This window comes from Copadichromis virginalis, linkage group LG7 (assembly GCF_057382275.1).
Source record: "Copadichromis virginalis isolate Kocher_CV1m ecotype Utaka linkage group LG7, C_Virginalis_male_GT1.1, whole genome shotgun sequence".
In the NCBI taxonomy this organism is placed as follows: Eukaryota; Metazoa; Chordata; class Actinopteri; order Cichliformes; family Cichlidae; genus Copadichromis; species Copadichromis virginalis.
Window position 1 is genome coordinate 32278459 of NC_140624.1, and position 12517 is coordinate 32290975.

The window sequence follows — 12517 nt, forward strand, 5'->3', positions numbered from 1 at the left end:
GACACCATGCTACGTCCAGTGGAATAAAAACTTACAAGTCACCACAAAGTCACTGTTATAAATTTGCAGACCTGAGTGGAATATGATGGAAATTGCCACAGAGAAAAGAAAAAACATATAATAGAGGCTGGACAACTGTTTTTAACTTTGAGAGGTGGGTGTAAGACAATTCTCTGAAGGTTTTACTCACTCATTTGCAGTGTTTCACTGGGGAAAATATGATGTAAAACAGTATTGGAAATGGGTAGCTCAGGAAGAGACAATTTGACTGATTGTTGCATCCCGGCTAAAACTTAAAGCTAAAAGCAACTGAAACTGTGCCTCAGTGTTTTTTAATTTAGGGAAGATTTTGGGCCCGGCTACAGTAATTTATTTACAGTACATATCTGAGCAGATCCCATTTCCCTTCTGTCTGAATTAAGGATGAGTTACAAAGCTCTTTTGTGCTTCTCAGTGGTGAAGTCAAGATTTGGCATGCAGTGAACATCAGTGCAGGGATGTTTTATCTGTTTTCATCAAAAGGAAGCAAAATCCTGCCAACATAAAGTTTCCTTTTATGTTTTATCTCCAGGAATATTTTCAGTATTCTTTATTTAAAAATGCAACAGCATGTTTTCCTTACAGTGAACTGAAGCCCCAGTGTGTGTGTGTGTGTGTGTGTGTTTGATGTTACTGTGGAAACATGCTAATCATTGCATCTGGGTTCGTCTCATCTGTGGTCTGGCGATTAGTTGAGAACTGCGAGGCTGCAGAGGTGCTGTAATCTGAGGATTAGCAGCAGACAGTGAGGGATTACACAGATTGCAGCTGATTACAGGGGAGATTATCTGTGCTGTTACAAAGTGGAGATGGACTGGGATTACCTCCCAGTTTACGTCTATTTAAATAAAACCCTAAATAAAAAAAAAAAGGATGTAGTTGTTATATGTAATTACAATTACTTTCAGGAAAAGACAGTTGGTTCTTTTTCCTTTCTTTTCTTGTTTTTCCTGTAATTAGCAGTTAATCCATGGTGCTTTTTTCCATGTTAGGGAGAGGTCAGTGAACGTGTCAGAGCCGGAGTCTCTGGAGCTGACAGTTTCCAACCTGAAGCCGGAGGAGAGCTACAGCTTCAGAGTTGTCGCTTATAATGATGTTGGGCCAGGAGAGAGCTCCGCCCCCCTCAAGATCACCACAAAACCTGATCGTAAGACACAAACACTCCATCACACACAAACACACACACTCAGTCATCTGTATAAAACTTCTTTTTCTTTTTGCACATTAGTTCATATTTTGGGTCAGACTACAGTTGAGCTCAGTGAGGCAGACTGTCAAGACCAACATCAAACTATGGAGTTCTCTGTTAGCCAATAGCAGAAGGAGAAAATAGGTAGAAAGACCCAGACTTGCTGTGATGCATGGATGGATCCATGGCTGTTGTTGGTTCCTTACACCTCTTTTCTCGTGATCTCACTCAGGTGGAAAACAAGGAATGTCTGGCCCAGATGTGGCCCACATTTGGCCTTGAATAATGTCCAAGTTATATAGGCCAGATGTTACTATAGCAGGCTCACTCAGCGGGTTGTCTAAGCTATTGTAAATCGAAATGTCAAATCATTAAAAATGCATCTGATTTTCCGGTCAGTATATTATCTTTTTTTTTTCTTAAGACATTAAACCTGTCTATGCTTAAATTTAGTGATACTGGAGTGAAATAGGCCTTTATTATAAAATGATAGCTAGCTATCCTCTTGACTCTCATGAAAATCAGATCATGCTGTCCCTGCAGTAAAGGTAACACATGTCTAAAAGTAGCAGCACTGGTAACAGAAGTGTTTGTGTGTGCCTTCAGTCCAAGTTCCCAGCAAGGTGGAGTCTCTCCGAGCGTTGGCTCTTTCTCCAACCTCCGTTCAGGTTAGCTGGGAGCCACCCAGCTTTCCGAACGGCCCCATCCTGGGCTACAGGCTGCTGTGGACCGAGAGCCCGTCGGGCAAGGAGCAGGTGAGCTCCATCACCAATGGTTTATGATGCTTTAGATAGTCTGAGTCATTGTTTTGGAGTTCATTTGACCTTATTCGGTTGTTTGTTGAATGTAATCAATACTCTGTGTTTGTGTTCAGAGTGTGGAGGTGAATGGACAAAACTACAAGATGGAGGGACTCAACAAGTTCACAGAGTACACAGTTCGAGTTTTGGGCATCAATCGCTATGGACCAGGGACTGCCTCAGATGCCGTCAGTGTCACCACCCAATCAGATGGTGAGCTGTGTCTTAACATTTCCTCATTTATTCAGTGTGGAAAATCACATGTATCAGGAAATGAAACATGACATGACCATGTTATAACAGAAGGAAAGTCACAGAGGCTTTTTCTCTGTCACTGAAATTCCACCGGTCTTCAGTATCCCATTATCCACTCTTTCATCTTCTTTTCTCAGTTTTGATAGTAGCCTTAACATCCACTCACTCACCAGTGAACAGCACTTGTCTTGTATGAATCCCATTTGGGTATGCAAAGAGGTAAAACTTCTTTATAAAGCAGTAGATATAGTTCTGTGCACATCTTGTCCACTATTCCCACAGTGGTCTTCAGGAAACCTTCTCCAGAATTCTCCAGGCCTTTTGTTCCATTATCTGGAAAAAGAATATGCCAAACTATTTCATAATGATCTGGGCTCTGGGAAGGCCAATATATGATGGATCAGATACTTTTACCCTGGTTTTGCATGGGGGTTCAAAATCTGATGGTACTTTTCTGCATTCATAATTTAATACATTTTGATAAGATCTGCAAAACCACTGGATGGAAGGCATCCCCAAACCGTGACAGAGCCTCCACTGTGTTTTACAGGTTGTAAGAATGGCTTCTTGACAGCCACCCATTCAGTGAAACTTTTTCAGATTTCAGATAAATCTCTGATTTTTTTTTCCTATTTCTTAAGGACATCACTTTCAGATCCTGTTCATCTGGTGTAGATAAGCAACCTTTTCCTTTGCTCTTTACTCTTCTCATTGCCTCAGATTTTGTAAGGATGCAGTGCACAGCATGCTGAAATATGCCAACTTTGAACTGTTGTGCAATAACACTTTGAGAAAATACAAGAAAGTCTGGCATCTTGAATACAAACTATAATGAAACGAGAGGTGACCAAAGATTCTAACCTAACCCTCACTGTTAATACATCTCTGGAAAATTGGTGGACAAAATTGGAGGGTTAAAATAGCAGCTCACTGTCTTCTTTGGGTTGTGCTGTATATATATACTATTTGGCTAGACTGATTAAACACAGTACAGTAATAAATACGGAACTTCTTGAAAGAATTGTCAGCGTCATACAGTAACAAAAAGAAAAGCTAATTTATTATATTTACAGGATCTATTGCTTCTATTCCTTCCAGCCACGTCCACTGTTAATTTCTAACAGCAGCACAACAATGACACACTGGAGCACAGGCCTTTTTTTTTAAGTTGCCCACAATAGGCTGTTAAAAATCCACTCTCTCTGAAATACCAAGGACATGATCTCAATGGAAGCTGTCACTGTGGTTATTGAAGAAAGTATTGATTTTGGTGGATGTTCAAGAGTGAACTTAACCCATCCAGTTTAAAAGAATCTGAAGAGGATTTTTATTTTATTTTTTGCAAGCTGGGACTTGTTATAAAACGAGTGTTTTCATTTTGTTGATGTCTTATCTCAGTCTGAGGCAGTCCACGCTGAAAATTCTTCCGCTCAGGCCATACATCACCCGTGCAACATGCATTTTATTCAGCTGGGTCCTCAAAAGTCTGAAATACAAATTTGCACAAAGTACATTTTTATGATCAGTAAATTGTCTTAAATTTTGTTTCGATGGGTTATGAATATATTTAGTCACATAACCATAACCACCACATTTAGCTCACACAAAGTGACTACATCTTTAATGTCATGCTATTTTTGAAACAATCTAGACTCTGATCCCGATTCTGACGACTATATCAGCGAAAGATAACCAGACCTCATTTTAAGACACAGCAGTTTCACTTTTCAGACCCTGAAGCAACATCCAAATTATAAAGTACAGCTTGTTAGTACTGGGTTGGACCGCCTTTTTCCTTCATTCTTCATGGCACAGATTCAACAGGGTGCTAGAAATATTCCTCAGACATGAACATGACAAACAGTTGCAGCAGATTTGAATCTCTTTATTCACTACATCTCAGAGGTGCTCTATTAGATTGGGATCTGGTGATTGCAGATGCCATTTGAGTACAGTGTCGTGTTCAAGAAACCAATTTGAGATGATTTGAAGACATGATTAATATGTTATTAATATCCTTAACCACAAGGAGTCCAGAATATTAAAGAGTGACTTGTGCAGTCTGACTGGTTTGAACTGGTCCTAGTTTCAAGCAGCACTTCAACTTAGATCTGAAAACTGCTGGGCGAGGTGGTGTCTATTACCTGGCACTGTGTATATGTGTGTGAGAGAAAGACACCGAGAGAAGAGCCAATGGGAACACAGTCTTTAGCCCTTCTCATAGACAGCCCCCCTTCTTGCTGTCAGGAGTTTCATTAGGAGACTCGGGGGTCTTTAATTAAGTAGGCAGAAGAAGGAGCAGCTTCATTTAAACCTCCTTTTAGCCTGACACATTAAATGGAGTCCACACACACACATACACACACACACACACACACTTTCTCTTTCACATGGTTCAGTATTAAAGTTCGTCATGTGTGGCACAGAAAAGAGGAAGAAACGAGGAAGTTCATAAGTCATGAAAATACTCAGAGAAAACGTAGGAAAAGAAATAGATTCAAGAAACGTATACTTGCATGCACTAGTTTTAGTGACCAGCTAATCACCTTTACTCGCTGATTGTCTGACAAAATCCTCATATCTCACATCTTATTTTAATGTTACCACATAAAAATCCAAGAGCCTTAGCCTTGACGTATTCTTTACAATCACTGATTTGATTAATTTGACCTTTCACTGCCCACTACAGACACAGGGAGTGAAATGTCAGTGGGTGACACTGGGAGCCTAATATGTTATCACAGATACTATTAAAGAGTTTGTGGCCTACAAATAGTGGACACTTGACTAGATAAATACATCAGACTAGACGTTCTCAGGGTGAAAAGGGATTGTTCAGTGTGGATTGTTCACTTGGTAGACATAAGAAAAATTGGACTATTACAAAGTACTCAGCATAGGTTTAGGCATGTCCACATCTAGTTGCCCTCAGAAAGACTAGTCACTTAAACTAATTTTTTTTTTTTATTGTACATCAGTTGATGTCAACTTTGGGTTTAAGCAACCTCAAGCATTTAGAGATGTAGACAAAATCAAGACCAGCTGCTGGAATTCAAGCTGAGGATGAGGATGGGGAAAAAGGCGATTGAAGTGACTTTGAGTCTGACATTGTTGTTGGTGCCACACATGCTGGATTGAGGATTTCAGTAACTGCTGATCTGTTGGGATTTTCCTACACAGCCATCACTAGGGTTAAGAGAGAATGGTCCGAATAATGAGAACATTTCCAGTTAGTGGTGACTGTCTGAGTGAAAACGCCTTGTTGGTATGAGAGGCCAAAGGAGAATAGCCAGACTGCTTCGAGCAGAAGTGAAGGTAATAGTAACAGAGATAACCGCTCATTACAACTGAGGTATACACAAGAGCATTTCTAAACGCACAACACATCAAACCTCGAAGCAGAACTACACAAGATTAGACTGGGTGCCATTTCTGTATAAGAACAGGAAAATGATGCTATAGTTCACACCGATTCACCAAAAATGATAAATAGTAGAGTCCAAAAAGGTTGCCTGGTCTGATGTGACACTCTGACCCTAGCATGGGATCAGAATTTGGCACCAACAACATGGAAGCCTAAATCTATCCTGCCATGTATCAGCACTTTAGGCTGCTGGTGAATGTGTAATGGTGTTTGGGAATATGTTCATCATGTTAATCCCTTTATGACCACAGTGTACTCATCAGCTTGATAACATGCCATGTAGCAAAGGTCGCATAATGTCAAACTAGTTTCTATTTGGTTTTAATTACGGGAATTCACAGTCACCAGTCCAATAGAGCACCTTTGTTAAGCATCTGTTAAGTATATACGCACCTTTTGGCCTGAAGAAAGGGAATACATTATTAGCTTGAGGTCCAGTAATTAGCCCTCGTGGGTATGATTGTTTAAATTGTAATGGACTCACTGGCATGTAAGCACTCGACTTATGCTTATCCAACCAAAGTTGGATATTGCATAAGCTGTGTGGACATTTCCCTCCAAGAAAAAATGCTAATATTAGCCACACTCTGCAAACAAATCTGACATCTGATGATTGTCACACATTTTAACTGCATTTAAATTATAATTTCATTACTGAAAATCCATTTCAAATGGTTCTAAAATATAGTTCTGAAGGGGTCTTGAATGAGGTTTCAGAAGTCCTAGTTTCACTCTGGCTCCCTATACTCTCCTGCTATTATTCCTAGCTTTTGCATGGTAGGACAGTGTGCTTTACATTTTCTACACAGACTGAGTCCTTTAATATCAATGCAACATTCAGCTTCTGATGGGTGTGCTGAGAGGGACGCTGTGATTAATAAACTTCCACAGAGGCAGAGAGAACGGAGGCGTGTGTCCAGCTGCAGTCACACCATAAAAATGATCTGAAATAACACAAACACACACTTGCAGATGCAGAGCGGCTGTATTGTGAATCTTCCGGCTGTGTCTCGATGATAACGGTGACTTGTGGGCTAATTGAATTTACAATAAAACTGATTCATAGACACACGTTGGAAGACACACACACACACAGACATAAATAGCGAGCAGCTGAATCAACAGATAAGCCGTTGACAGTTAATCAGGCATCTGATTGGACAGTTCACTCAAACCAATGTTGCACTTTTGCTGGACACAAAAACGCATCTGCTGCTTTTTCTAGAAGTCTGTCAACTCTCTCTTCTATTATTCATTCATCTCTTCTTCTTCTTCACCACCATCCTCTCTTTTGTGTTCCATTTATTCTGGTGTTTTTCAGTGCTTTTGGTCTCTCTGTGAGTCAGTTAGCAAGATTACACAAGAACTTTGGAGCCAAATTTCATGAAACTTCGGGAGGTGGAGCTCCTCCAGTTTGTGTTTGTCTTCCTATTTCATCCATTCATTTTTTCTTGTCTTTGTTTGATCTCTTTTTAGCTTTCTCCTCTTTGTTTGATTATTTTTCTTTCCTTTGCATCTTCCTCTTCATCTTTTTTTGTGCTTTCATGTACTAAAACCAAGTTTTTTCCTCTCTAAACTTAAAAGCTCTTATGTTTCATTCTTTTTCATCTTCTGATCTTCATGCTTACTCTTTCATTTTCTTCCCAATATCTTCTTTTTTGTATTTCTTCTTCATCTTTCATCATCATCCCGTTTTTCCCCAGTGACCATCATGTTCACTTTGGTCCCCCCCCCCCCTTGTTTGTATATATATGTTTTACTTTTGCCTTTGTTATTTTTTGTAGCTTTTTCTTCTTCACCTTCTTTGCTTCTTCTGGTTTCGTTTTTTTAGGAAATAAAACAAATTTTTAACAAATAAAAGGTTTAGAAGGACTTAAGCAGTCATGTTAAAAACGTTCGATCTCAGTATGTGATCTATCTTACTATAGCCACAAAACCATGAGAAGATTGTCTTTTTCTTCCAATCTCTGTAGTATTCTTCTCTGTCCTTCGTCACTACATTCATGAATCCTCTCTCTGTTCTTCCTGTTGTCCTCGTGCGTGTCACTTCCAACAAAACAGAAAATAGAAATAAATCAAATCTAACTTTCTAAAGCTCTGTTTGTTATGTGTAATTTTCAGACCTTTTACATTATTGCAGCCATAACAATGTAAAAGTAGCATTAAAAATTAAACTTTTTTTTACGTTAAATATTAATAGCGTTCCTATTCATGCATGTACATGTGTAGTTGTCATTTTGCAGGAGCATAGATTTGTTTGCATATTCAGGACTGAACCAGCATGTTACATTTTAAAGTTTAAAGTCATGTTTGAATGTACAACCAGAAATACACTTTTTCTCCATAGCGGCTTCCTTTTTTATTAATAAATAATATCATTAGAGCTATTGTTGTATTTTCGTATTGATTTATATGTTGCATTGTTTGTTTTCCTGACATTTTCCTTTCCTTTACATTTGTCTCTGCAGTACCCAGCGCTCCTCCACAAAACATCACCTTAGAGGTCGTCCTGTCCAGGGTGAGTTTAAATACCCATATTTTTATTCCCTCTTCTCTCTGCTCACATCCATACACTGCAACAACATCCACATCATAATCTGCTCCATTCGCGGTGGTATTACCAGTAAAATCCAACGTTATCCCCTTGAACAGAAAGACTCTTTCACCTTTTACGATCTGAGCTTACAGACTTTAACATCACTGCCTGACTTTCCAGGTTCTGTCTCCCTTGAAGTGACTGATGGCTGCTTATTCTGACCCACATCTAAACAGTGACACAGCCATCAGTCAGCAGTCGCTCTCTAGTGATCTGGCCTCATTTTACTGATTGATGGGATCCTAGAATGTGCATAAATAAATGTCTTTCTGCATTTTTCCCAACTCATTTATGTTTCCTCTGTTGACTGTCCAAGCTGCTCATGTGATTTATGTGTTGAAAAATATTTACATGCTCTAATTCACACAAAGTCAATACAGAAATCGACATTTTATGTCACAAAAAATGAGTGACACCCCCTCTGTGCCCACCAACAGATCAGACAGCCGGTTCAAGGGTTGTAGCCATGAAGTGAAGGAGCTTTTCTAACTTCTTTAACCCTGTGAGACCTACAGTGCTGTGCAAAAGTCTTGAATCAGCCTTCATTTCTTGATATTTTTCTAGGAAGATAGTAAATAGCTGCAGTGATATACTGAAATGTGTGCAAATGTAAATGGCAATATAGTGCACTGCTCAAATAAATGAAGTAACAGTGATCAGAGTTTGGTATTAAGCCAGTAAAACTTGTGAGATATTGATCTGGTCAGTTAAGTAACAGAAGGGGTTGTTAATCAGTATCAACTGCTTTCATTTGAATGAAATTAACAATACATGCAGTACAGGAACAACAATAAGAAGCTATGCATTGTTTTGGACTTGGCTAGGGTCAGTGCCACTATTGTTACCAGGTGATACATGAACCCTACAGAGATCACACAGGTAGTCCAACTCCTCTAGGATGGTACACCAATACATGTAATTGCCAGAAGGTTTGCCACAATAACACAAAGAAAACAGAGAAAACCCCAACAAACATACTCCCTTATGAGCAAGCGCTTTGGTGACAGTGGGAAGGAAAAACTCCCTTTTAACAGGAAGGAACCTCGAAAAGCACCAAGCTGAGGGAGGTGCAACCATTTGCCGTAAATTAATATTTAAGGCTAAAAGTAATTTCTAATATTTGTGTGTTGCAATTTGCAAGATCAAAAGTCTTATATCAATTTGGTCAATCTCAAATTCAAGATTATCCTCTTAGGTATGTCCAGACAGCTTCCAGGATGGCTGCTCTGTAGGTTCACTAAAGACCTCAAACCTGGACAGATAGTAAACATCAACTTTGGTTTCAAGCTGGATGCATTTCATGTTGATGATTCATTTTGATGATGAGCAGCTACAGCCAGCAGTTTTGAATGGAAGCATCAAGAGTTTTCAAACCCAAAGGCAGTTCTACTGCCGTTTCTACTGACTTCTAATCTTAAGTCCAGCAGTGTCTTGGGAAAGAACAGTCAGAGGAAACAATATGAACTATGGTATGTGCCAGTGTGCCATCCTGTGCTGCCTCAGGATACATTGAAAATGCATAGAAAGGCTGTTGTCTTGACTTTGTCTCAGGAGAAGCCCACAGTGTAGGGTTTTGAAGAGCTTTTATTTAAAAGTATACTTCTCAAATATAACAGAAAATGTGTCTGGTAGCAGACATTCGGGAAAAAAACCAAAATGTAGCAAGGATCATCCCTGTTTAAAGAAAATTAGTCAAAGGAAAAATAATTTGGAAAGCATGTTATTTTTAACACTAGTCACTGCCTCAATTCATATTGAGTGGTACTAAATATGAGTTTAAACGGAATTAATTCCTGAACTGCATAAAATCAGCAGGAGGTGGCTGGAATGGATGGTGGGTGTACAAAGTACTCAAGTTTTACACCAGCAGCTAGAGTTCACGGGCTGACTGGTGTCTGTGGTTTAATCATCAAAGCTTTGGTTGAAGCTTTGATTAAATTTAAATAAACGTCTTGAGTCAATGTGCACTTTTATTTATTAAAATACACTGCCAACCTTCTGAAACCATATTATATTATATTATATTATATTATATTATATTATATTATATTATATTATATTAATGGTTATCTAGTTTTGCTGTTACTTTGCTAGTAATGTTTGATCCAGTAGAACTGCCATTACCAACAGATTATCCATTAGCATTGGGTGTGTGATATGCTACCAACATGGCATACAGACCAGGTATTATCCAGTTTCAAAATATTACCATTTTACTGTCAGACTGTAAAAAACATTTTAAAAAATTATGTAAAGTTTAATTAATTGTTAATTTTTAATTTGTTACACTTAAGGTGTTGTGACAGTGTTTATAACAATATTATAATAATGTTTAAACAAACAGGATAAGCATTCATCTTTGGACCCAGTGTTGTACAGGAGGATATTTAAATCCTAATGTCTTTCTTAGATATTGGTATTCAAGTCTAAAACAGTATGAACTGGTGTCCCCGGTCAATAAACTTCCAGGTTTCCCTGTTCTTGCCCCTCTGACTTCCTTTTTTTTTTTTTTTTGTCTGTCTCGTTTGGCTCTTTTGCCATCAGAATTGTTGTCTAAAGGCAAAGAAAGATGCCCAACGGATTTACTTTACCAAATTGACCATCCCAGCCTTGCCGTAATGGTCCATTTGATTCACCTTTTATTGTTTATTTTATTTTCACTTACTGAATACGGGACAGACTTGACTGGGGGAAAGAAGGGGAGAAAGAAAGAGGGAAAGAGAAACAGCTGAGAAGAGGGACGGGGGAGAAGGGCAAAAGACAAAAACCAACAGAATGAGCAGAAAAAAATAATAATAATAAAAAAAAATGCATATATCGATCACCTGGGTCACCTGCTGAGAAAGAAAAAAGAAAACAAGCAGAAGAGAACAAGAGTAATAGAATAAACAACATCACAATGATATATGGGAATATGACAGTAAATACTAAATATTAAACATTATTGTGCAGCACATAAGATCAACAGAACACAGTGTGCTTTGAGGTAGCAGCCAAAAAGGGTGTAGTTTGTGGGTGTGAGCACCCGTGTGTACACCTGTGAGCATGGACGCGCTTGTTTTTTTTTAAAAGGTTCCTTCATGTAATGATCTGCTAGAGGGTGTGGGGGGGCCATAGCCCCCGTCCTCCAGGGCATGAAGCAGGTATGGAGGAGATCAAAACTCCAGACATCCAGAGGCCCCCAGAACACAAGAGACCAAGGAAGACTAACAGAGGAGCAGCCGCGCCACTGTCCCAGAAAGAGCTGAGGAGAGTCCCAGATGAGGGCTCACTCAGCAGCCGCGGAGCAGAAGCCAGGGGGAGTTGCAGTGACGTGCCCGTGAGCTCCGCTGGCAGCCAGCTGTGCCTGAGTGACCGAGCCCCAGGCCGAGAGGCCGGGGGCACCCCACCTCCGAAGTGGCCCGAGCGAGCCCCAGGCTCCAGGCCCCGATAAGCGGCCGCCAAGGAGTGAGCCGGTGTGTGTACCTGGACGCCCATCCCCAGACACAAAGAACCACCAACGCACCGATGTCTGAGGGAGTCCGCCACCGGCAGGGGAAGTGGTGGTGGGGGGAGATAGGCCTCCAAACCTTGGAGGGCCTGAGATGTCCCCAGAGAGGTGGCGTCTGATACCCAACCTGACATATAGACACAGACATACAGGCACACACAGACACAAACATCCATTCCCACCCTCATGCTCTCATATGCACTTACTCCACACTCAACCAACGTGGAGACAAACATAAAGAGAAGCTGTACACACGATCACACTCCCCAAGCGTACTCTACGAACCGGGTCTAGGTACCCTTGCCCCTGGAGGGGGGAACTGCACCCAGACCCAGGTGGTGTTACCCTTTTCCCTGCGGTGGGGGGAGGCAGACCGCCCCGACTCCGCAGCAGCAGGGAGGCCCCACACTCCAGACCGCAGTCGAACGGCCAACTCCTCCTCCTAGCCCCCCCGCTCCAGCAGGCCGGAGAGAATGGGCTTAATGCCCCTCTGACTTCCTGCTGCAGACTTTGCACCTTTTTAAAAGATTGCAGTCTTCTTTCATTGTCCTGTGTGATGGCACTAACACAACAAAGTATATTTTTGAGTATGTTTGTGAAAATGTTTGGCAGTAACACTGTTTCTAAATTATCCCCAAGATCTTTTATCAGTTGTGGTTTTATATTAGACGATACAATCATGATATTTAACAATACATAGAGATACATCTATGACTTGGAAGTA

At 40.3% G+C, this 12517-nt stretch overlaps 1 protein-coding gene across 1 annotated transcript in view; it reads left to right on the top strand.

The window, feature by feature from the left end:
- Positions 1–12517, top strand: part of dcc (DCC netrin 1 receptor) — a 145666-nt gene that overhangs the window by 23761 nt on the left and 109388 nt on the right. The window contains exons 3-6 of the mRNA XM_085461002.1: positions 1032–1186; positions 1835–1983; positions 2103–2241; positions 8176–8225. Coding sequence (XP_085317128.1) covers positions 1032–1186; positions 1835–1983; positions 2103–2241; positions 8176–8225 — 493 coding nt within the window. The remainder of the gene's footprint in view (positions 1–1031; positions 1187–1834; positions 1984–2102; positions 2242–8175; positions 8226–12517) is intronic.